We start from the raw sequence: 26,941 nt of genomic DNA on the forward strand, positions 1-26,941 counted from the left end.
AATTATGGTAGCTGTCTTTGGTGGTGGTTTAATGCAGATATTTGTTGAACTGGGCAGGCTAAATTGTTACAGTTAGAAGAAGAAATGTGTTTGAATAATTAATATTTACATTCTGTAGTGATATATTTGAAAGATCTTGCTTTATTTAAAAGGAATCTTATCTTTTTTTTTTTTTTAAGAAAGCTTTTATTTAATGAATGCAAATTTCATAGTTACAGCATTAGGGATAAAGTGGTCCCCCCCCGCCCACCCTCCCCCACTCCTGTCCCACCTCTATTCTCTCTCCCATCCCATTCTTCATTAAGATTCGTTTTTAATTAACTTTATATACAGAAGACCATTTTATACTAAGTAAAGGTTTCCACAGTTTGCACCCCACACAGACACACAAAGTATAAAGTAATGTTTGGAAACAACTTTTACCGTTAATTCTCATAGTATAGTGCTTTAAGGACAGAGGTCCTACATGGGGAGCAAGTGCACAGTGACTCCTGTTGTTGATTTAACAATTGACACTCTTATTTATGACATTAGTGATCACCCGAGGCTCTTGACATGAATTGCTATGGAAGCTTTTTGTGTCTATAAACTCTGTCAGTATTGACAGGACCATAAGCAAAGTGAAAGTTCTCTCCTCCCTTCAGAGAAAGGTACCTCCTTCTTTGATGGCCCCTTCTTTCCATTGGGATCTCACTCACAGAGATCCTTCATGTAGATTTTTTTTAAAAGATTTATTTTATTTATTTGAAAGAGTTACAGAGAGAGACAGAGAGAGAGGTCTTCCATCCACTGGTTCACTCCCCAGATGGCTGCAGCGGCTGGAGCTGCACCCATCCAAAGCCAGGAGCCAGGAGCTTCTTCTGGGTCTCCCAAACGGGTGCAGGGGCCCAAAGACTTGGGCCATCTTCTGCTTTCCCAGGCCATAGCAGAGATCTGGATCGGAAGAGGATCCGCTGGGTCTTGAACCGGCGCCCATATGGGATGCGGGCGCTTCAGGGCAGGGCTTTAACCCGCTGCGCCACAGCGCTGGCCCCATGTAGATCGTTGGTTTGGTTTGGTTTGGTTTGGTGGTTGTTGTTGTTGTTGTTGGTGTTTTTTTTTTTTTTTTTTTTTTTTTTTTTGCCACAGTGTCTTGGCTTTCCATGGCTGAAATGCTCACCTGGGCTTCTCAGCCAGATCCGAATACAAAGAAGCTCATCTCGAACACACTTTCTAAATACAATCAGCATTCAGTTTATCCATAGTAAGGGGAGGGAACAGAAGCAAGACTACCTCAATAACAGGCAATCTCGAAGTCATTGGGTTTGCATCCAGTGTAATTTTATTTGTAACATACATAGCTTTTTCCATTGAATTTTGTTTAAACTGAATTTAAAGTAAGTTTGGTCACAAGTTGTTAACAGGGAAAAATAAGCCCACATTTTTATTGTGTGGCAGGTTTTAGGCTTCAGAATCTATCATGGATAGTCCAGAGTCCCAGCCAGCACACTACACTGATACCATTGGCATCTTTCCTTCAGGTCTGTTTTACTTCCCTTCCTTACATTACCTTTTCTGTAAAAAGAGGATAATACCTTTGCTGTCTGATGGTAAGGTAGCTTACCTTATTGCACATGTCTTGAGTTCTGTTCTAGGTTATGATCTGTGACAGTCTTTTAAATGTTAATGTCATATTTATAAAGGAAATGCTTCTATTTTGAACATCTCTCAGCTTAAATTCCTAAAGCATTTGTTCTTTTGTTTCTTTAAGATTTATTTTATTTATTTGGATGACAGAATTACAGAGAGAGATGGAGACAGAGAGAGAGCTCTTTCATCCGCTGGTTCACTCCCCAAATGGCTGCAACAGCTAGAGCTGAGCCGATCTGAAGCCAGGCGCTTCCTCGGGTCTCCTGCATGGGTGCAAGAGCCCAAGGGCTTGGGTCATCCTCCGTTGCTTTCTCCTGTGCTTTAGCAGGGAGCTGGATTGGAAGTGGGACAGACAAGACCATATGGGATGCTGGCACTGCAGGCTGGCCTTTAACCTGCTTCACCAGAGCGCCAGCCCCACCACAGCGTTTGTTTACAGGCCTTCTTACATGCAGTATTTTAGGTTTATATAGAAGGAATATGTATAAGCGTAATTTAAACTATCATGTCATTTCAGCAGTCATTATTTTAGCTTGTTATGTTTTTTAATGACTCGATGGTTTTGTATTTTCACATATGGTAAGTCCTTTGAGCATTTTAATGGCAGATAAAAATTTTTTTCCTTTTCTAGTTGAAGAAACTGAGGGTAGAAGTCCAATGACCTGTCCTAGGCTATACACATGAATCAGAGATACAGCATTTGATACTTGCTTAATACTTCTGCAAGTATGCTAGTATTGCTTCAGAATAAAAGCACTGTTCATGAAGCACTAATTCAACCAGCATTATGAGATCAGTGTTGCTGCACTCACTTTACAGATGAGGAATTTGAAGTTTAGAGGTGAACTGACATGGCCAAAACCATATAAGTAGTAAAAAGCAGAGACGGGATTTAAACTCAAGTCTGTCTACTTCCAAAGGTTGGGTTCTTTTATTGTGTTACATAGTTACGTACTGTTTTCTCAGGACCATTGGAAAATACTTGGGGATGGTAACCTTGTCTTTTGTTTCCTCATATTTCAGAAGTGCCAACCAGACTGCTTTCCTCATTACAGATGTTGTATCTGACCATTTGAATTTATTGTATAAGAGTTTGTAAATTAGTGGCTTTGTGATGATCTGAGGAAAAAGTTATGTCTTTCTGTTTTCTAACCTCTCAGTGATATGTTTAACTTTCCTTTAGTTATGAATATGTGATAGTCTTTTAACTTTCCTTTAGTTATGAATATAGCCAATACTCTATAGTAGTAGCAGTGCCTATGACCTGCTGCAGGTAGAAGTTACAAACTTTGCATCACATCGAGGAGTGGTGTACTAACTTTGAGATGATTATGAGACTTGCCACTGGATCTTATTAATGTGCTAATAAGAAGACATTTCTGTGTAATATTTCATTTTTCATTATGTTTACATTTCAGGATGATTGGTTTCCTCTACCATTTTGTTTTCTCTGTGCATTTAAAACTGAGGGGGGCGTTGCCACAGGTTTTGCCTAACAGCCAAAGGGGTTCATGGCAAAAAAACCTAGAGTCCATGATGGAGTGATACCTTTGATGGAAATGAGTGTCAAAATGGAGAGCTGGGGCCAGTGCTGTGGCATAGTAAAGCTGCCACCTGCAGTGCCAGCATCCCGTATGGGCGCCAGTTCTAGTCCTGGCTGTTTCACTTCTGATCCAGCTCTCTGCTATGGCCTGGGAAAGCAGAAGATGGCCCAAGTCCTTGGGCCCCTGCACCCATATGGGAGACCCAGAAGAAGCTCCAGGCTTCCTGGCTTCAGATGGGCCCAGTTCTGGCTGTTGCAGTGATTTGGGGAGTGAACCAGTGGATGGAAGATCTCTCTCTGCCCCTGCCTCTCTGTAACTCTGCCTTTCAAATAAATAAATAAATCTTAAAAAAAAAAAAAAAAAATGGAGAACTGGCATTGGAAAGAAGCATGGTTGCATCGTTTTAGGTAAGCCCTGGAAATAAAAGGAAATTATGTATAGGAATTGAGGTTATTAATTCAGGAAGTATGTTCCAGAGAGCAACTAAAAAGTTTAGGAGAGAAAACCTCAGTGGTCGTTTAGATTAGGGAGGAAGAAAGCTAAAGAGGAATGGGGTGAGGATATTGATACAGATGATTGGATCATTCACAGCCAGGATAACAGCTGTATGAGCGGACAGTGCAGGGAAGAGGAGATGCCGAGTCCTGGAGAGATTCAGGAGGCGTCTGGATTTTGGGATGGGGAGCTGTGGGTTTCTGTGCAGGAGTCACTTGCAGCCTGAGTGGCTGTGGAGACTTCCAGAGGTTTGAACTCTGGCTGGATACAGCATGCATTCTCCCAGCCCCAGCTTCTTACATCCTAGGAGGCAGCAGATGATAGCTCAAGTAACTGGGGCCTTGCCAGCCACAGGTGTGACCCAAATTGGGTTCCAGGCTCCTTCCTGGCTTCAGGCTGGTCCGTTGCAGGCATTTGAGGAGTGATCCAGCAGACGGGAAATTTCTTTCGCTGCCTTTCAAGTAAATAAATGATTTTTAAAAATTCTAGAATTTTTGTTTTAGAAATATATATTTTTTAAAATTTTAAAATTAAAACTCAAAGTTAGAGAAAGAGGGAGAGACAGAGCTTCCATCTGCTGATTCACTCCCCTGATGGCCACAATGGCTGGTACTGCGCCAGGCAGAAGCCATGTGGGTCTCCCACATGGGTGGCAGATGCCCAGGCCCTTGGCCTTCATCACTGCTTTGCCAGGTCATTAGTAGAGTTCTAGATTGAAAGTGGAGGATCTGGAACATGAACTTGTGCCCGTATAGGATGCTGGCATCGCAGGCAGCAACTTTTTACCTGCTATGCCATAATGCTGGCCCCTCTAGAAATATTTTTGTTAGACAGTTAGGTATGCAAAAGACATCTCATTAGCAAGCATTCAAAAAATTTTAAAAAATGAATGGTTTACTGGTACTTACATAAATACGAGTCCCCTTCCCCCATTTAATTGAGCTTGGATCTGGAACTCTAATTGATATTTTATCTTATTGATATATACACACACACACATACATGATGTTGGGGATTTGGGTTTATAATCCTCTTTTATTATGTTTATAGTCCTTGATAGTTATTGCTATATTATTTGATAGACAAACTTTTAAATGACACTTCTAGATAAAGAAATATACCCCAGGGTTTATTTATCTGCTTGTGGTACAGCAGTTAAGTTGCCACTTGGGGTGCCTGCATCCCATAGCAGAGTGCCTGATTGAGTCCTAGCTACTCTGCTTTTAATCCAGCTTCCTGGCAGGCAGCATATGATGGCTCAAGCACTTGAGTGCCTACCACACAAGTGGTAGGCTTGGAAGGAGTTCCAGGATCCCGACTTTGGCCTGGCCCAACCATGGCTATTGTGGGCATTTTGGGAGTGAACCGATGGATGGACGATCTCTCTTTGTCTCTCTGCCTTTCAAATTAAGTGGGAAAAAAAAAAAAAAGTGAATGCCAAAACAATGATGATAATTGAATATTTGTTGATATAAAACTTTTTGAAGTTTTTGTTGTTTTCACACTTATACTAAGAGCTGTAACAAACATCTCAGGCATATTTCATATGCCCTCATGGCTGGTTGCTACTGCCTGTGTGTTCCCTTACATAGCATGTTTAAGGTGACAACAATGGGAATGTATGTGATGCAGTATGTCTTACTTCCTCACTTAGTCTGGTACGGTGAAAGAGAGATGACCTTGGAAAGTAATAGTCCTGGTATGAGATATTGTGGATATTCTCTTTGATACTTCATCAAAGTTGGCAAATGTTAGTTTCTTAAAGGTAGTTGTGCTATTGACTATGAAATTACCAGTGACCTTACTTGATTACAATAAAATTTTTTGGTCTTACTTAGACTTAACCCATGCATGATTTTGAAGTGTCATTTATTGGTCATTTAGAAAATGTGGTTCAGCAGCAGGCGTTGCATTGCTGTTTGGGATACGTGCATTCCGTATGGGAATGCTAGGTGCTAATGCAGGTGATAGCCCAAGTACGTGAGTCTCTGCCACCCATGTCAGAGACCAGGATGGAGCTCCTGGCTTCTTCCTGGCCTTGTCCTGGCTGTTGTGGCCATTTTGAGAGTCAACCAACTGATGATTTCTCTCTTTCTGTCTCTCTCCCTCTCTCTGTCACTCTGCTTTTCAAACCATAGATAAATCTTTTAAAAATCTGGTTCATTGAGATAAGCTTATCTTCCAAATATGGAAACATTTCATTATACATTAATTTAAAAGTCAAATTTGTAAATAGCACCTCCAAGCTCCTCAGAAGAATCTTAAGAATTGGGAAGCAGTCAAGCTTGTAGTGGTAGATAGCAATTTTCCAGAGTTCTAATTTTCAATTGAAAGTTTGATTTTATCTTTGCCAGTAAATATCATTAGTTGTATTCCTTGAAATGATAGGTAAATGTCTGGCAAATACTCAAACGTAAATAATCATAGGTTGCCTGCCAGTTTTCCTTTCAAGAATAAAATGGTGTCCCATACCAAAAAAACCATTAGTTCTTTTAGCTTGCAACTCAAAATAATTTTACAAGTGCCTTTTCTTGGAATAACAATTATGCTTTGGTATTCAGCAAAAGTGCTTTGTTTGCTTTCCATTTTGTCACACAAGATGTTGAAAATATGTGTGGGTAATGAGAGGAATGTAATAAATTTTTATCGCATCATCAAGGACATTCTTAAGTGATTTCTCCCTTTGCCCAAAGGAGCAAAAGGAGACAGAAGGGACTGCAGGTGCGTTGTGGTGAGACGTACGGTTCAGTTTGTACTGCAGGAGAGAGGACAGTACTTTCTGCTGCCATTGTTTTGGAACCAGCTTACAGCATTGTACCCATATTGCTTTCACACTAGTGCACATGTTGGGCTGATTAAAACATTGACAAATTCCTAGTGTTACGGAAATCGTTTGATCACTCAGGAGCACCTTGAAGTATTGCAGGGCCCTCAGGAGTCCGTGGCCAGGCCTTTGTCCTTCCACGGTGGTAGCACAGTGCTCACTGAATGCTCAGGGGAGTCTGGAAGGCTCTCTCCTGTCCCACTGACTTCACTCTCCTTTGCTGCACTGGTAGAAATTGTTATAGTTACTGTACCTTTGTAGAATGCGAGTCTTATTATTTTGAATATTCTTGTGTTTTCAGATCAAGATGTTCAGTTATATGTCAAGAAAAAAAGTGAATATATGCCATTGGAATTTTTGATTTACTTAATTAAACTAATAATTAACTAGGAAGAATACAACATTGAGTTTTCCTGTCTAGGAACATAGTATATTCCTTCATTTATTTACTTCTAAAACGGAATTCTACATTTTCTTAATACTGCCTATTTTCCTTGTTTATTTTCTGAGTTATTTAGCTTTTTGGCTGTTAGGAAGGAGTCTTAAAATATTTTAAATTGGCCATTATAGGTAAAGAAAATACTGATTTTTTTTATGTTTCCCTTGAACAAATATGCAAATTTTAAGGACACTTTTCAGTTGAATCTCTTGATGTTTTTGGTAGACATCTTTATAATCTTTAAGTGACAATTTTCCTTTACTTTTTTAAAATTACACTGGGTGAGAATTCATATAACATTGAATAGTGGAGATATTGTGCTGCTTTTTCTTTTTCTGACTTGAATGGGAATCCTTAATATTTCTTCATTAGGTTTAATGTTTAAAATTATCAGGGGCCGGTGCATGGAGCACTAGGTTAATCTCCTGGCTTCAGATCGGCGCAGCTCTGGCCATTGCGGCCATTTGGGGAGTGAACCAATGGAAGGAAGACCTTTCTCTCCGTCTCTCTCTCTCACTGTCTGTCAAATAAATAAATAAAATCTTAAAAAAAATCTTTTTTGGTGCATTAAAAAAAATCTAGGTAAAGAAGTTTCTGTTACCCTCTTTTCCTTAGTTATTAGGTCTTTTTTGTTGTTGTTGTTGTTGTTTAAAGATTTATTTTATTCATTTGAATGACAGAGTTACAGAGAGAGAGAGGGAGGGAGGGAAGGAGGGAGGGAGAGAGAGAGAGAAAGAGAGAGAGAGAGGGAGAGGTCTTCCATCTACAGGTTGGTTCACTCCCCAAGTGGCTGCAATAGCCCAAACAGCCTATCCGAAGCCAGGAGCCAGGTACTTCTTCCAGGTCTCCCACATGAGTGCAGAGACCTAAGGATTTGGGTCGTCTTCCACTGTTTTCCCAGGTGTGTTAGGAGGGAGCTGGATTGAAAGAGGAACAGCCAGGACTCTAACCGGGACCCACTGTATCACAGTGCTGGCCCCCTGCATTAAATCTTTTAAAAAATAATAGTCAATGGAGCATATGTTTAATTTTTTTAGTATCTATTGAAGTAATCAAGCATGGTTTTTTATTTTTGTGAAGATGATAGGTTATATTAATATAGCTCCTATTTACTGAACCATCCTCTCATTCCTAAAATGAAGTCTATTTCATTACAGTAAAAACTTGGTAGAATTTTTTGGGAACTTTTCCCCTTTTGATTTGAATATTTATTCATAGCTAAGATGAGCCTTTTTCTTCTGGTTTTGTTTGCAAGTTTATAACACTGATAAATAATTGAACTTTCAACCTCTTTCTGTACTCTGATATTCAAACTATAGAATATTGGCTACTTGTAGGTTTTGTAAATTTTACCTATTTAGTCACTTCATTTTGGTTATTTTTGGGGCTAGATACATGACCACTGTTAAGTTTGTCTTATGGTGTTTTCGTTAACTAAGGAAACCTCATGCTGGCCTCAGCCACGTGTTTCTTTTTTACTATTGTAGGCTTAACATCCAGTACTAGGCATTTAGAAGATGGCTTAGAAAATTTGTTGAATGAATTCTGATGGGCTTATGTAATGATTTTACTTTGCTAAAATTTTATTTGAACTATATATTTTTTTCCCTCTTCCTTAAAGTTCCGCTCTTATCCTGGGGACCCAGCTTTAACTTTAGCATCTGGTATGTTGAACTTAGTGGCATTGATGATCCTGATGTAGTACAACCCTGTCTCAACTGGTATAGCAAGGTAGGACTGCATTTTAAGATCTTGATTTTAATGCCTGTACAGTGAGAAACGTGCCTTTGTTGCGAGTAACTTAAAAGATTGTGAATTATAATGAAATTAAAATGTTGGATCAAATATTTATTAAGCTATCACAGTCAGCCAGATTCTAAGCAATCTTACCAACTCATTTAATCATTATTAGTATATGAGATAGGCACAATTATAATCCGTTATTTTCCATAAGAGGAAATGGAGCAAAGAGAGGTTGAATATTTTGCCTATGGTCACCTAGTTCTAAGGTGCTTGAGCCGGACATTCAGTACAGACAGTCTGGCTCCACAGTCTGCCACTGTATTATTACATCGATTTGATAAAAATTTTTAAACCTCTCTATGTTGATTAAAATATGTTGATCATAGGTCATGCTGGATAGTTTTATAGCCTAATAGAAAATTTAAGTTGTCCATATAGATTGAGACTCCTTAAGTTAACATGATCAAAGGCATTGTTATTTATTATATACTACCACATAGTTGTAATAAATTATTTTTAGAAGTCAAGAATATGCAACTATTAATGTAAAATTGGTATAGCTATAAAGTCATTATGAGAGGAGGTAAAATCTTGGTTAAGTTTGTGTAACAGACATTTGATGCAGCTGTGGTTGCTGTTTGTGATGTCTGCATCCTGTATGGGGCTGCCTGACCTCAAACACAGCAGTGTTTGCTCAAGTAGGTGGGTCCCTGCCATCTATGTAAGAGATCTGGACTGAGTTCCAGGATCCTGATTTTGTCCTGTCCCTGTCCTGGCTGTTGTGGGCATTTGGGATTGAAACAGTAGATGGAAGATCTCTGTCTTTCAAATAAATATTTTTTTTTCAAATTAGAAATAATTGACATTTAATATATTTTTATTAGTCAAAAAGTGAGCCAATGTAAATTGGTTTGTGTTTCAAGCCTTGTAAATTATCCTAAACATTTATTTTTATTTTTAAAATATTTGTTAATTTGAAAGAGTTGAGAGAGAGAAGAGAAGAGACAAAGAGAAAGGTCTTTCATCTGCTGGTTCACTCCCTAAATGGCATCAACAGTAGGGGCTGGGCCAAGCTGAAACCAGGAGCTTCTTTAGCATCTCCCATGTGGGTCCAGGGGCCCAAGGAGTTGGGCCATCCTCTGCTGCTTTCCCAGGCACATCAGCAGGGAGCTGGATCAGAAGCAAAGCAGCTGGAACTCGAACCAGCACCCACATGGGATTGCCAGTACCACAGATGACAGCTTAACCCACTATGCCACAGTGCCGAGCCCTTCCTGAAGATGTTATTTTATTTTCCTGATTTGTCATGGGTAATGCCTATGGGTAAATCATGATTATTTGATTGTCATTCAGTCTTCTGTGCCATCTCTTTTGGTAATTGTTTTAAATTTTTTTACTTTTAACTGTGCAGTGATGTAATTTAGAAAATTTGAGGTATTCCCAGACAGTTTCTTGAAGTTGATGTGTTTTGAAAAAAATCTTTCTATGAGCTTGTGTTTTTGCCATTCATTTTGCTAGGGATAACACTTAGTTAACTGAGTGGCCTTTGTTGGAGTTCCTATTTATTGAGATGTGTACTTTATAGCTATTTAATAGATAAGACAATCCAGGCTGTGAAAATGATAAAATTTAGTCCTGCAGATTATTGAGTCATGAAATCTGTTTGCAAGTTTGGGATATCTGTATATTTGGTAATTCTTGTCATTCAAGTAATAGCTTATTATTATGAACCAAGAACAAAAAGTATAATATAATTCATCATTTCTGTGTTTTCAGTACTTGGATTGCAATGTGATTAGTGGATACCATGAAGATATCTTAATAATAAGATAAAATAATAAGAGTTCTTGCTCTTGAATTAAGTCTCACTTCAAATGTTTTGTTAGCATATTCTTTGTCCTTGGCAAGTTATTACATTGGTCTGAGCTTCAATTTTGCTCTTTGAAAGATGGAAGTAATGATCCCTAATAAATAGGGTTAGTACAATACTTGTCAAATGGTGAAGGTTTGGTGGTTTAGGTTAGATTTTTCACTGCTGTTATTTCCTGCAGAAACAACTAAGCAAGTGTGTCTGTTCTTGCTTGTCTTGTGTTCTAGTAGTACCGTGAACAGGAAGCCATTCGCCTTTGTCTGAAGCACTTCAGGCAACACAACTATACAGAAGCTTTTGAATCGCTGCAAAAGAAAACCAAGATTGCACTGGAACATCCCATGTTAACAGATCTGCATGACAAACTGGTGTTGAAGGGTGACTTTGATGCTTGCGAAGAATTGATTGAAAAAGCTGTGAATGGTATGAAACTTAGAATAATTTGTAGCGTATAATTACAAATATATAAGGGAAACTTTTTCAAAAAGAATATAGGTTTATGCTGTTTATTACTGTATTAGTTTTTTTCCCTATTTTTGATTTGGGGAATTCTTTCATGTAACATAGGCCTATATTGTAATGGGACTTTAAAAAAATTGCTCGGACTCACATATCTAAATTTCAGTTGTCATTTTAGGAACCCAGGCCTTTAAGCATGATAATATTAGCTAGCATTAAACCATATTAAAAAACATTATTTGGTCTTATTTTAGTATTAGTGACCTGTTCCTGTATGAATTTTTGTCAATAGCCAATACTCCTTTATCAGTGTAATTTTGGGTAGAAAAAGTTGGATAGTAAAAAGAAAAAAATGTTACTAGTATTATACAGTTACAATAAATGAAGAGATTTATATTGAAAATAGCATCTGTGTGGTATGAATGTTATATAATTACTGAATTTCTGGCTTTGAAAGAACTGTGGATATTTGAACATGTAAATAATCTCCCAAATGCTTTGGAGGATGATACCCATTTCTATATTCAAGTTCTAGCATGTTTGTTATTTAAAATAAAAAAGGACTCTGTTCTTTCTTATAGAGTACCTTTAATTTTTATGTCTTCCAAATTAAGTTTCATAGTATTAAAGAGTAGGAAAGGTGCTCAGTGTAAAACTTGTGGAATTGAAATTGGTTATCTATTAAAAAAAAAAATTATTTGAGAGGTAGACAGTACCCACCTGCTGACTTACGCCTCAAATACCCACATTTTGGCCAGGCTGAAGCCAGGAGCCAGGACCTCAGTCCAGGTTTCCTGCATGGGTAGCTTCGACCCGAGTATTTGAGCCATCACTGCTGCCTCCCAGAGACCATACTGGCAAGGAGCCAGAATCAGGAGGCAAGCCCGGACTGACTGACACGCAGGCACTCCAGGGTGGGATCAGGAGGCGAGCCCGGACTGACTGACACGCAGGCACTCCAGGGTGGGATCAGGAGGTGAGCCCGGACTGACTGACACACAGGCACTCCAGGGTGGGATCAGGAGGTGAGCCCGGACTGACTGACACGCAGGCACTCCAGGGTGGGATCAGGAGGTGAGCCCGGACTGACTGACACGCAGGCACTCCAGGGTGGGATCAGGAGGTGAGCCCGGACTGACTGACACGCAGGCACTCCAGGGTGGGATCAGGAGGCGAGCCCGGACTGAATGACACGCAGGCACTCAGGGTGGGATGTGGGCCTTCCAAATGGCATCCTAACCACCTGACCAGGTGCCTACCCCATGTGTCTTTTTTATAGAAAGAAATTATTTCAGTGCTTTGCTTCCATATATTTTAATATGATTGCTGTTACTGTCCTCCAGTATTATTAGATACACATTTTTATCAGATACTGTGGTGAATATTTTACAACTAAAGAAAACAGAGCCCTTATTGCCTTCTTTGAGTTTATCGATTTAAATTAGGTTGAAATGAGTTGCTTGCAGCTCTGTTTAATTAAATGTAGTGACAAACATACCTCTAAGTCTTATCCATTATTACTACTTACTCACTTGATGATGCTTGGAAGTAAAAACGATTGATGTGTCTCGAAAGGAGTATATTTCAGAGCATTTGATAATTAATCTCTTATCAAAACATTAAAAAATGCCACCAGTGGAAGTATATATGTATGTCATTTCTAAGAGTGAATTCTATATTTTTTTAACCTGAGAGGATAAGGGAGGCATAAGTAATATTATGTTTGTTTCAAATATTTAAGTGATTTGGTATCATTTTGTTAAGGAAAAGTACAAGAACCACCACTACCATGTTGCAGCTTTATGTAATTATTAGGGTAAAGAGTTACATTTTAAGGTGATTTCTTTAGTACTGTATACTCAGTTAAGAGAAGCTGCTAAAAATGTGTACAACTTTTATTAGTACAGAAACTTAACTTATCCTTCTGGTTCTAGAAGGGAACTAAGTTTAGGGAAATTGTTAGTACTCTATTCTTGAACTTAAAGTATGCACATGTGTGTGTATATGTGTACACATTACTATGGGCGTTCTTCTCACTGGTTTGGAATACTGATAGTTAATAAACATTCCTTCCAGAGTTGAGTTTGCTACTGACTTCACTGATGATTTGTTGGACAAATAAGGAAGTAAATAGTGCAGAGTTTTTTGGCTTCTGCTCTACTGAAAACATAGCAGAAAAGGACAAGAAGTCCCAGCTTGCTAAATTGGAAAATCTGGAGAATCAAAAACATCTTCTATCAAGATTGTAATAATAGAGGGAACAAAAACTGCTTTTGGTATATTTAGTATGTGTACTAATATGATTTTCAAGTATGAGCTGTATTTAAAAGCATCAGGCTGTATTTATTTCTCTAATATGCTTCCTATTTGCCTAGAGACATTTAATTTCATGAGAGGCGAGTCATGAATCAGTAATTGCTGCTACTTCTCTGCAATGTAGAATCCAGTGATGATGGGCAAAGTAATCACTGGGAAGGGGGCATTTGGTGCAGTGTTTGGGATGCCCACATCCTGTGTCGCAGTTTTGAGTCCTAGTTCTGCTTTCAGTTCTAGCTTCCCACTTGTTTATTACCCTGGGAGTGATGGCTCAAGTAGTTGAGCCCTGTCATTCACATAAGAGACCAAGATTGAGTTCCCAGCTCCTGGCTTTGGCCTGACCCAGCACTGGGTGTTGCAGGTACTTGAGGAGTGAACAAGTGCATGGAGGATCTCTCTGTGTATCTCTCTGCCTTTCAAATAAAATGAAAATAAATAAGTTTTTTTTTAATTGGAAATTTTTCTAAATTATAAATAACATGGAAGTAAAAGATGCTTATTTTGGTATAAAAATTTTTAAATCCATGCATAATTTTGATGACCCCTTATGTGTGTATACATGTTTAACTTTTTAAGAAGCTGCCAGTACTCCAACTTTGTCCTGTTTTTTTATTTTTGTTTTTAAAATATTTTATTTATTTATTTGAGAGGTAGAGATGCAGACAGAGAGAGGGAGAGACAGAGGGAGAGGGTTTTCCATCCGCTGGTTCACCCCCCAAATGGCCACAATGGCTGGATCTGAAGTCAGGAGCTTCCTCCGGGTCTCTCATGCAGGTGCAGGGGCCCAAGCACTTGGGCCATCTTCTACTGCTTTCCCGGGCCATAGCAGAGAGCTGGAACAGAAGAGGGGCAGCTAGGACTAGAACCAGCACCCATATGAGATGCCGGCACCACAGGCAGAGGCTTAGTCCCCTATACCACAGCGCTGGCCTCTGTCCTGTTTTATATTTGTACTAGTAGTGTATGAGATGCCCCACATTTTTGCCAATATTCAGTAAGGTCAGTCAGTTCCAGTATTACCCATTTTAGGGGAAGGCCTTGCAGCGCAGCAGGTTAAGCCATTGCTTGGGACACCTGCATCCCTTATCTGAGTTCCTGGTTTGAACCCTGGCTACTCTGCATTTCCAGTTCACTTTTTGCTAACGTACTTGGAGACAGCAATTGATGACTAAGTCCTTGAGTTTCTGTCATTTGCACGAGAAACATGGATAGATTTCCAGGCTTATGGCTTTGACTTGCCTAGTGCTGCCTGTTAACAGGCATATGGGGAATAAGTCAGTGGATTGAAGAGTGTGCTGTTTCTGTTTGTCTTTCTCTCTCCACCTTTCAAATAAAATAAATCTTAAAAAGTAGCCATTTTAGAAGATGGACAGTATCTCGTGGTTTTCATTTGCATTTCCCTAATAACTATGTTTTACATATTTACATATTCTTTTTTGCCATCTCTGTCTTTGGTGATGAATTATCCAGATCCTTTGTTCAACTTTAAATTGGGCTGTTTTCCTGTGATTTTACATTTTGAAAATTCTGTATAAATTCTGGATTGAGGCCAGCACTGCTGCTCACTTGGCTAATCCTCTGCCTGCAGCGCTGGCACCCCAGGTTCTAGTCCCAGTTGGGGCGCCAGATTCTGTCCCAGTTGCTCCTCTTCCTGTCCAGCTCTCTGCTGTGGCCCAGGAAGGCAGCGGAGGATGGCCCAAGTGCTTGGCCCCTGCGCCCACATGGGAGACCAGGAGGAAGCACCTGGCTCCTGGCTTCGGACCGGTGCAGTGCACTGGGAGCAGTGGGCTGGCCGTAATGGCCATTTGCAGGGTGAACCAACAGAAAAGGAAGACCTTTCTCTCTGTCTCTCTCTCACTGTCTGACTCTGCCTGTCAAAGAAAAAAAAAATTCTGGATTCAGGTCCTTTATCAGATACATGATATAAAAATATATTCTCTGTTACTTGCCTTTTCATTCTCTTGCTGTATCTTTTGAACATAAGAAGCTTTAAATTTTGGTAAAGCTCAGTTTATCCAGTATATCATTTTTGGATCATAATTTTTGTTATTGGATCTAGCCAGAGGTCATAACGACTCTTTGTTTTCTTCTGAAGGTTTTATAGTTTAATATGTTTACTTAAGTGTATGATTAATTTTGAGTTAATTTTTATATATGGTTCCAGGTTTGGAGCTGAGATTTTTGCATATGGTTTTCAGGTTTTTTTTAGTACCTTATTAAGAATAATATCCTTGGGGCCAGCGCTGTGGCATAGCGGGTAAAGCCACTGCCCGAGGCACCGGCTGCTTCACTTCTGATCCAGCTCTCTGCTGTGGCCTGGGAAAGCAGTAGAAAATGTCCCAAGTGCTTAGGCCCCTGCACCCATGTGGGAGACCCAGAAGAAGCATCTGGCTCCTTGCTTCTGATTGGCACAGTTCCAGCCATTGTGGCCATCTGGGGAGTAAACCAGCAGATGGAAGATATTCATTCATTCTCTCTCTTTCTCTCCCTCTCTCTCTGCTTCTGCCTCTCTGTAACTCTTCTTTTCAAATAAATAAATAAAACTTTTTAAAAAAAGAATACTAGCCTTTTTCTATTGCTTGTTTTGACATCTTAGTCAAGAATCAACTTATCATAGATATGTGCTGTACTTTCTAGACTTTCTGTGTTCTTTTGTCTGTTGTTTTACTAACTTTATTTCAGAATTATTTTTGGGTAGTTTGAGTCCTGTGAATTCCATATGAATTTTATTTCATTTTATAGAGATTTATTTATTTGAAGCAGAAATAAAGGGTATGGGGGAGGGAAGAGAGAGTGAGAGAGAGATAGCTGTCTTCCATCCATTAGTTCACTCTTCAAATGTTCCTCAATGGGCAGGGCTGGGCCAGGTGAAAGCCAGGAGCCTGGAACTCCATCCACGTCTCCCACATTTGTATGAAGGACCCAAGCACTTGGGCCATCTTCTGCTGCCTTCCCAGGCACGTGAGCAGGGAGCTAGACTGGAAGTGGGGCAGCTAGAACTGGAACTGGTACCTGTGTGGGATGCTGGCATTGCAGGTGGCAGCTTAACCTGCTGTGCCACAATGCCAAGCTCTGTGTATGAATTTTAGAATCTGTCAGTTTCTAAAAAGAAAAAAAAAATCCTGTGAAGGTTTTATTTAGTTTGCAATAAATCTCTAGATCAATTAGACAAGAGTTGAGATCAACAATATTGGGTATTTCACTTGTGAACATGGTATTGTTTAATTCTTTTCAAATTTATCATGGGAATATCTTACAGTTTTTGTGGCTAGGTTCTGTCACATGCTTTGTCAAATTTATCACATTATATTTTCTGTTATTATAAGTAGCTGCTTTTTTAATCCATGGAGTTTTTTTTTTTTTTTTAAGATTTATTTATTTGAAGGCAGAGGGGAGAGATATCGATCTTTTATCCACTCTTTTGCTCTCCAAATGGCTGAAATGGCTGGAGCTGGGCCAGGCTGAACCCAGGAGCCAGGAGCTTCTTCTGGGTTTTCCACGTTGGAGTAGGGATTCAAGTAGGTGAATATCTTCCACTACTTCCCGAAGCACATGAGCCGGGAGTTGGTTCTGAAGTGAAGCAGGCAGGACTTGAACCAGCATCACTCTTGGATGTTGGGACATCAGGCAGAGACTTAACCCTCCATGCCACAGCACTGGCCCCTAGAATCCTTGGAGTTTTAGTCATGTCATCTGCTTTTAAATACAGTTTTATGTTTTCTGGTCCAATCTTTTTATTTATTTTTTCAATGTTTATTTATTTTCATCTACTTGAAAGGCAGAGTGACAGAGATCGAGAGATCGAGAGAGAGAGAGAGAGATCTTTCATCTACCGGTTCACTCCCTAAATGCCTGCAACAGCCAAGGCTGGACCAGGTGAAACAAGAAGCCTGCACTTCTTTTGGTTTCCCATGTGAGTGGCAGGGGCCCAAGCACTTGGCGTCACAGCTACCTCCCAGGATGCATCAGCAGGAAGCTGCGTTGAAGCACGGTAGCCAGGACTTGAACCGGCAGCCTGATATTTGATGTGGGTGTGGCAGACAGTAGTTTAGCCTTCTGCACCACAGCACCCCCCACTTCTGGTCCAAGTTTCGTGATTCATCTTTGCTTTTCTTGTTTTATGGAAAGAAGCTTCAGTAGAATGCAGAGTAAAAGTGGTGAGAGTAGGTGTCTCTGTGTTTTGTAAAGCAGTTAGGTCTTCATGAATTAAATATGATGGTAGCTTCAAGGTTTGGCATATGTCTTCTTTCAGATTAAGGAAGTTTCTTTCTTTCTTTCTTTTTTTTTTACAGGCAGAGTTAGACAGAGAGAGACAGAGAGAAAGGTCTTCCTTCCATTGGTTCACCCCACAAGTGGCTGCTACGGCTGGCGCGCTGCGCCGATCCGAAGCCAGGAGCCAGGTGCTTCCTCCTGGTCTCCCGTGCGGGTGCAGGGCCCAAGGACTTGGGCCATCCTCCACTGCCCTCCCGGGCCACAGCAGAGAGCTGGACTGGAAGAGGAGCAACTGGGACAGAACCGGCGCCTTAACCGGGACTAGAACCTGGGGTGCCGGCACCACAGGCAAAGGCTTAGTCTAGTGAGCTGCAGCGCCAGCTAGATTAAGGAAGTTTCTATTTGTAGTTTGCTAGATAGAGGGAGAGACACAGAGAGGTCTTCCATCTGCTGGTTCACTCCCCACATGGCAGCAATGTCTGGAGCTGAGCCAATCTGAAGCAGGAGTGAGGAGCTTCTTCTGGGTCTCCCACGTGGGTGCAGGGGCCCAAGTACTTGGGCCATCTTCTGCTTTCCTAGGCTATAAGCAGAAAGCTAGATCAGAAGAGGAGCAGCCAGGACTTCTGGCTGTATGGGATGCTGGTGCTGCAGGCGGAGGCTTAGCCTACTATGCCACAATGCTGAAGCTGAGTTACCATTTTTTTTTTAATTTTTTAAAAATTTTCTTGAGAGGCAGAGAGTGAGCAAACTAGCTAGCTCCCATCTGCTAGTTTACTCCCCAAGGCCAGCCATGGCTGGGGCTTCACCAGGGCTGAAGATGTGCACCAGGAGCCCAATTCAGGGCTCCCATGTGGATGGTAGGAGTAACCACTTGAGCCATTGCCTCTGCCTCTCAGGGTATGCACACTACAGGAAGGGAATTGGGAGCTGGTAGCTACTGAACTCAGGCACTGATGGGAGACGTGAGCATCTTAACTGGAGTTTTAGCTGAAGGCTGCATATCTGCCACCCCCCTGCACCATCCTGTTTTTAAAAACTTCTGATCTTCTTGTTTTGTTCCTTTCTATTTGTCTGATAGTGATTCTCTATGTTTAATGTATTTGTGGTTAGTTTAGTAGAAATTAGAACAAGTCTATATAGTTAACAGAATTGACCAGTGCTTTTCCTTTTTCACATGCTGGAATTTAGTAGACTTTGAATTCATTTATTCACCTTCTAACTTATATTCTGTTGTAATTTATTTTGACACCACATTTGAAGACCCTTTAAAATATTGCCATTCTTTTTTTACACAGTGTACATCAGTTTTATCCAAATAGTTTCTTATAATTACCATTTTTGTCTAATCTTATATTTAGGATTGCATTCCTTATACCTTAAGGACATCCTTTAAGGCTTCTTTTCACACAAGTCAACTCTGTTTTTGTTTGCCTGAAAATTTTGTCTCTTTTATAAAGGAATATTTTTCTGGATGTAGAATTCTAGCTTGACAATTATTTTTTTTAAATACACTTTGAACATCTACTGTTAGACAGCCTCCATTGTTGCTGTTAATGATTTTGCTGTCATTTTAAAATACTAATTCTTTGAATGTTATCTCTCTTTTCCCTCTGTTGTTTCAGGTTGTTTTGTAGTTATAATAACAGAGCTGTCTGCAGGTACAGTGCTAAGCAATGTGGTAGGCCTGTTAACTAGCCTGCTTTGGTTTTCTTTCAATTAAATGCATGTTGTCATTGTCTGTCATTCACTTTCTCATTTATCCTTTCTGACTGCACATATCTGATTAATCTTTCATGCTTTCAATCCTTTTCCCCGTATTTATTTTTTAAAAAGTTTTGTTTATTTATTGGAAAGTCAGAATTACAGAGAGGGCAAGAGAAGAGAATGATCTTCATCTGCTGATTGACTCCCCAGATGGCTGCCACAGCCAGGGCAGGTCCAGGCCAAAGCCAGGAGTCAGGAGCTTCATCTGAGTCTCCCACGTATGTGGCAGGGGCCCAAACACTTGGGCCATATTCTGCTGCTTTTCCCAGGCCATTAGCTGGGAGTTGGATCAGAAGTGGAGCAGCCCAGACTCCAAACGGCCCATATGGGATCCCAGGTGGTAGCTTTAACCATAGAGCACAACACTGGCCCTTATCCTATTTCCATTTCTGTGTCTTCTCTTCTTACAGTTGGCTTTCATTTCTGTGATATTTTCATTTTTTTGTGCCTCTTTCAGTATTTCCAGTTGTCTTACCATATCTTTGCCACTTTTATATCAGTACTTCCCAACTAATTATGTCTATTCTTTGCTCATGTTTAATATTAGAGAATTAGTTACTTAATTTTTTATATTTGTGGAAATGTATTTGTCCATTTTCATTTATTGTGTGACTGTCTTTGTATCAGATTCATTTGCCACTTTTCTTTTAACTTTTTCTATCTTGATATAAGTAGTCTTCTTGGGTATTACTAATCTTTGAGTGAGGTAGGTTTTTCCTAACCATTTTAAGAAGCTTCTTGTGAGTCAGGAACCACAGCTGTGTTCAGGACAGCAGAATTTCCTCTTAGATGTTTCTTTTCCCTCTGGACTTTGTCTCTCAGCTTTGCCGAGACACCCCCACCTTCCAGACTGCTTTCTGAAACATGGTTTCTGAAACATGGTTTCTTTCCATAATTCCTGCTCATTTATGCTTTTGTTTGTTACATTTCCTTCTTTAATTATTTCTCTTTTATAATTATTCACTTCAACTCCATTTCATATATTAGAATGATTGATTAATTTTGGACAGCATAGCTAGGAAATTAAAGAGGTAAGATTTTAATCAGGCAATCAAACACCAAAATCCATTCTCTTTTAACTCTTTTACCACTGTGCTTTATTGTCCTAGTAAATATTTACTTGTTCAGATTCCCAATACTGGTTATTGTATTATTAAACTGGTGTAATTCATGCATTTTTTCTCCAGAATTTGAACAAATCGATAAAATGAATACAAATATTTTAAAAACCTTTTTTTGATCCAACCATTTTTATTTTTCAGTGTTGTTGAAAAATTACTTTATGCTTTACAAGTTATTTACTCTTAATTGTATTTTTAAAAAATTAGTTATTTATTTGAAAGGCAGAATGACAAAGCCAGAGATCTTTTTTTTTTTAACGGTCGTGATTTTGCCTTTTTTTTTTTTTTTTTCCAAATTTGAGAGTTAGAGTTACAGACAGAGAGAAAGGTCTTCCTTCTGTTGGTTCACTCCTTAAATGGCTGCAACGGCCGGAGCTACACCGATCAGGAGCCAGGAGCCAGGCGCTTCTTCCAGGTCTCCCACGTGGGTGCAGGGACCCAAGGACTTGGGCCATCTTCTACTGCTTTCCCAGGCCATAGCAGAGAGCTGGATTGGAAGAGGAGCAGCTGGGACTAGAACTGGCGCCCATATGGGATGCTGGCGGCACAGGTGGAGGATTAACCTGTGTCACAGCACCAGCCCCGACAGAGATCTTCTGTACACTGGTTCACTCTCCAAATGATTCCAGTGGCTAGGGTTGGGCCAGGCCCAAGCCAGGAGCCTGAAATTCCGTCTAGGTCTCCCATGTGGGTGGCTGAGACCCAAGTAGTGGGGCCATTTTCCACTGCCATCCCATGCACAGGAGCAGGTGGCTGGACTGGAAGCAGAACTGTTGGGATTTGAACTGGCACTCAGATGTAAGATGCTGGTGCTGCAGATAGTGGCTTGGCCCCTGTAATTGTATTTTTAGTTATTTCTAGGAAAGTAACTTTTGTTTTGAGAAATCAAGTTTGACAGAATTTTAGGTATAGACACCAATACTGCATTCTGTGTGTTTACTTATGTTTTTGTAGATATAAATGTCGTTATTTCAATAGAGAGCTTAGGTTTTTTTTTGTTTTTTTGTTTTTTTGCTAAATCATATAAAATACATATAAGTGTAGCGAAACAAAACCTTTAGTGATACATTTCAAAATTAGAAATATAGGGAATATGGGTTGAGTTTATTTGGGGTACAAATACATCAACTTTTCTTTGTAGGTGTTGGACAATTTAGGAAATTCTTTTGCACTAAAATGAGGTGATGACAGCAATGTATTTAAGAAATATTTGCTTGGCATATGTACATGTATGTATGTACATATATATGTCAGTGTGTGTATATGTATAGTGCTTTTATTGATTACCTCAAGATTTCAAGCTTAAGTCTGTTTGATCTCTTAAAAATTAACTTGTTTTATGAAATAATGAAGATTCTTAGCATGTCTCACAGGGTTTGAAAGATAATTTACTATTTACCACACCTTTAATAAACATTTGTATTATCATTTTTCCTTGTGAAGGTATAAAAGAAGATTCTAAATCTTATTTTACTAAAAACACTCCTGGAACCAGCTCCATCTCTGATTGAGACTATTCATTGGTACCCAGCTTCTTGGACTAGAGGCAATAAAGTGTACTATGAGGGATCTTTAAGTAGTTCATGGAATGTGTGTGTTATGAAAAACTGCATGATTTCAAGAACTTTTTTGCTTCAAAATTAAAATCTTATTTTATTTGAAAGGCAGAGAAACACATCTTCCATGTTCTTGTTCACTCCCCAGAGGTAGGCTGGTTTGATTTATTTTGTTTTGTTTTGATGGGACAGCCAGGTTCCAAAGTAGCTGTTGTTTATGTGGAGTAGCTCCATTGGTACGGATTGAGATAATGGCAGACAGTATTCCAGAGGAAACATGAAACATAGAAAGTAACCATTAGTGACAGCAGCCAGTAGATTTTTTTTTAAGATTTATTTATTTATTTATTTGAAGGTAGAGGCAGGGAGGGAGGTGGGAAGGGAGGGGGGGGTCCTTCCATCTGCTGGTTCACTCCCTAGGTAGCCGCAACAGCCAGAGCTACACTGATCTGAAGCCAGGAGCCACGAACTTTCTCTGGGTCTACCTGGCGGGTGCAGAGGCCCAAGCACTTGGGCCATCTTCTACTGCTTTCCGAGGCCATAGCAGAGAGCTGGATCAGAAGTGGAGCAGCCAGGACTCTAACTGGCACCCATATGGGATGCCGGCACTGCAGGTGGCAGCTTTATCCACTACACTACCCACAGCACCAGCCCTGAGTAGGTCTTTATTTAAGAGGGAGTAAATGTTTTTTTCTTTAAATCATAAATAATACATTTGAATTAATTTTTAGTTTTCTATCTTTATTATATTGGATTTGTTTAATATTATAGTAAGATAGTCTGGGATTGTAAGTTTTGTTTACCGAAGTGTTACTCTTTTTCATGTGTTCTGGAGTAGGTAAAATGCATCCTGTTTGTTATTATAATGTTTTAGCTGTCATTTAAGAAAGTACCCTGTGATATGGCTATATCTGTGTTTTCCAATATATGAAAAGGTTAAAAGAATATGGAGGCTGGCACCGCGGCTCAATAGGCTAATCCTCCGCCTGTGGCGCCGGCACACCGGATTCTAGTCCTGGTCGGGGCACCGGATCCTGTCCCGGTTGCCCCTCTTCCAAGCCAGCTCTCTGCTGTGGCCCAGGAAGGCAGTGGAGGATGTCCCAGGTCCTTGGGCCCTGCACCCGCATGGGAGACCAGGAGAAGCACCTGGCTCCTGGCTTCAGATCAGCGCGGTGCGCCGATCGTGGCGGCCATTGGAGGGTGAACCAATGGCAAAAGGAAAACCTTTCTCTCTGTCTCTTTCTCTCACTGTCCACTCTGCCTGTCACCAAAAAAAAAAAAAAAAAAAGAATATGGAGTTTGGAATTGGGCTTTATACTTTTTGTAGAGCCTTTGGGTGTTATTCAACTTTTCAGAACTTTGATTTATTAATCATTGTCATTATTGATGATCATGAATTTTTTTATTTTAAGAAGAAAATCAGTTAACCTAGGTAGTATTTTGCATTCAGTAGGTATTCATAAAAGTTTCAGTTCTTTTCATCTTTGGTAAAATATCTTTAATCCCAGGTTTAATAATGCTACCTCTAAATAATTTTCTTAAGGTTTCCCATTAGCCTCCCTGGAAGAGTAAGACATCTCAAAGACAGTGTGTGACTTTGAAGTAGTGGAGACAGATGGAATGAAGTGAGAGAGGAAAATTAAAAAGTTCTGAAAACAATAATTTTTAATGTTTGCTTGACTAGTCTTTGTAAAATAAACCAGACTACCTTTGGCAGAAACATGACTTAGCATAAGACACAAGACTTAGAAACATTCCAGCCATTGTGAACTAGGGATGTGGTGTTCTGGAAGTAGAAGTTTTATGAGCAATTTCAATGTAAGGTAGCTGCCTCAAAGGAAGTGTCAGCCATGTGGCTGGGGAAGCTGCCCTGCCCCCACCTGATTTTAGAATTCTGAGTTCTTATCATGTACCAAGCATCTCTGATGCTTTACTACCAGCTATTCATGAGGTTAGTTTCATCTTACCTAAAGTAAAATCATGGTAAGTTCTCTTTCTCTTTCTTTAATTCATTTTTTAAATTTTTTTCTTTGAGAGGCAGAAAGAGACAGATGGAGAGTGAAAGCTCCCGTCTGATGGCACCCCTCAGCTATCCACAATAGACTGGAAGCTGGGGACTCAGTCTACAACAGGAACCTAACTGCTGGGGCTGTCCCCGTGTCTCTCCTGGTCTGTCCAGCAGAAAGCTGGAATCAGGAGCTGGAACTGGGGACTGAGCCCAGGCACTCTGATACGGTTGTGGGCGTCCTAACCAGCATCTAAACCAGTAGGCCACATGCCTTTCCCATTATAATTACTAATATTTTAGATTTATGGTGCTTAATATTTTACATTTTGAGAGTAATTTCTTCTCCAAGCCTTATTATAAATATTATTATAAATGCCTTTGAACATAGTTGGCTCTCTCTATTGTTTTTAAAGAAGGTAATGTCAGTGTAGAAAGCACTGCTTGTAGAAATGTGAATGTGTCTAGTAAGGTATGAAATAGATATCTCCAGGGTAATAAAACATATAAAAATAGCTTATATTGTTAATAGCAGTATGTTACAAAGTTCTTCTAAAGTTTAGAATATAATTCCACATATTTAGTTGTTTTAGGTTTTACTTCTGGTAATTGTTGTGCTTGATCTAAAAAATTAGGAAAATAGAAAAATATAAAGAACACATCCAAAACAGAGATCCTAATCCTGCCAACCAAAGAAAATCATTTTTACCTTTCTGATGTCTGTCAATATTATATTTTTCCATCTGTGTGTGTGTGTGTGTGTGTGTATACATATTCAGAAGGAAGGTCAGGCCCACTCAACTCATAAATCCCACTTTTACATGTAAGGAATATATTAAATGTCTTGTATTGAATCAGTGTGACACATCTAGGCAATGTTAGCCTGGTTTCACAGTTAAAAGTGTGATTTGTGGTTCCCACTGTCCTGCAGTTTCCTTGCGTCTCTATTTCCCCCATCATTTACTCTCTCTCTTTCTTACCATCTCAGCCGTTATGTAGAATTAATGTATATTTTAAAAGTCATTGCCTTATTGAATAATTTTATATTCAATGTCTAAATTTTTATAAAAGTATTTCTAAATTTTAGGTCCCATTTTAAAATCCAAATAAGGTTTCATTACTGTATTTTCTTTCTATAGAATTAAATTTTCTGGTTTTTTTTTCTTACTATCATTACTATTAGTAAGAGCCTCAGAACATTTTATCTGGAAAAAACAGGTTTCCAACTCTTGCAATAGGAGAATTTTGGTCAGAGTTGGCTGGATGGTGCAAGAATCTACAAGAAAGTCCATGGGGTAAAAATTATATGATGATAGAAACACTGTTACTAAAGGATGTTGTCAATCGACTTGTTTGTCTTGCTATAATAATTAAAATGTAAATGCCAATTTATGAGTGTCAATTTAAAAAGGAGCTTTCATTATATAAAAATCTTGAAAAGTCCCAAAGCAAAGAAAAAAAATTTGATGAGTGTATAGCATGGAATTTCTGGTGAAAGTAACTGAAAAGGCTGGAAACCTTAAAGAATTATTTATAACTGAGCTTCATAATTATCAAGAAAAGAGAAATTAGGGAGATTTCTGTAATTTATTTGGTCGCTGGTGAGTAAGTCATGAAGAACAGACCATTTCACTTAGATATTCTTTGGATAAGTCTTTGCTTTCAGTAACTGAAGGAAAAATCTTTATTGAGCTTGAAATCTGGCTCAGAGGACGGATTTTTAGTAAAGACAGTTATAGTAACATCTATTTGAGGGCGTGTAAAAGAAAACTCTTAGAAAGTAAGGAAATGTTATTCTATCACTTAAGAAGTCTAGAGGTAAGGTGGATTTCATGGTTGGTTGATTGAGTGATTCAGTTGTTTTTTTTAGATCACTCTCTGCTCTATCATTGTTACAGAATTTATTCATTCTTACATTTCTCCAAATTGGCTTTAGCATATATATGCATTGCATACAGAAGAGAAATTGTCCAGAGGAATAAAAGTGATTTTTGTTCCCCCTGTAGATTAGTTAAGAAGTTAGGAAACATTATCTAGAAGTCTCCAAGAATATTCCTGTTTCTTTAACCTGAATTGCATTCCATAATTCTTAAATTAACCTTTTTTTAAAAAAATTATTTATTTATTTGAAAGAGTTACAGAGAGAGGGAGAGACAGAGATTTTCCATCTGCTGGTTCACTTCCCAGATGACCGCAAGGGGCAGGACTGAACCAGGCCAGAGCCAGGAGCTTCATCTGGGTCTCCCCGTAGGGTGGCTGGGCTCCAAACACTTGAGCCAATCCCACTGCTTTTTTCAGGCCTTTAGCAGAGAGGTAGATCCAAAGTGGAGCAGTGGGGACACAGACTGGTTTCCCGTATGGGATGCCTGAGATGCCAGTGTCACAGGCAGTGGCTTGACCCATTTAGCCACAATGCCAGTCCCTTAAATTAATCTTTGTTGAGGGACATGGAGTAAGTCTTCATCCAGATGAACTGGTGTCTGTAGGGAGTTCAGTCTCCAAATACTGTAGTAACTAGTGTAAGAATTCCTCTTTCAGATATAGATTAAAAATTTATTGATGGGGGTCCTGGCATGCGGCATAGCAGATAAAGCCACTGTCCCATATGATGCAAGTTCAAGTCCCGGCTGCTCCATTTCCAATCCAGTTCCTTGCTGATGTGCCTGAGAGGGCAGAGGAAGATGGCCCAAGTCCTTAGACCCTGCACCCATGTGGAAGATCTGGATGAACCTCTTGGCTTCAGACTGGCCCAGTTCCAGCTATTGCAGCCATTTTGGGAGTGAACAGCAAATGGTTCATATACTCTGTGTCTTTCCTTCCCTCTGTCTCTTTAAACTCTGCCTTTCAAATAAATAAATACATCTTTAAAAAAATAATTTATTGATGAAACATATTTTGAAGTAAAGCATAGTGGGATTTGAGTCTCAGCCCTACCAAAGAGCTGGATGCTTTTGGCAAAGTTCC

The 26,941-nt window shown here is 39.5% G+C and overlaps 1 protein-coding gene across 1 annotated transcript in view; it reads left to right on the forward strand.

Moving 5' to 3' along the window:
* MKLN1 (muskelin 1) overlaps window positions 1–26,941 on the forward strand; it is a 165,233-nt gene that overhangs the window by 50,419 nt on the left and 87,873 nt on the right. The window contains exons 5-6 of the mRNA XM_051849786.3: window positions 8,553–8,662; window positions 10,775–10,967. Coding sequence (XP_051705746.1) covers window positions 8,553–8,662; window positions 10,775–10,967 — 303 coding nt within the window. The remainder of the gene's footprint in view (window positions 1–8,552; window positions 8,663–10,774; window positions 10,968–26,941) is intronic.

Source organism: Oryctolagus cuniculus, chromosome 3 (genome assembly GCF_051225735.1).
Source record: "Oryctolagus cuniculus isolate XC-2025 breed Fujian yellow rabbit chromosome 3, ASM5122573v1, whole genome shotgun sequence".
Classification (NCBI taxonomy): domain Eukaryota; kingdom Metazoa; phylum Chordata; class Mammalia; order Lagomorpha; family Leporidae; genus Oryctolagus; species Oryctolagus cuniculus.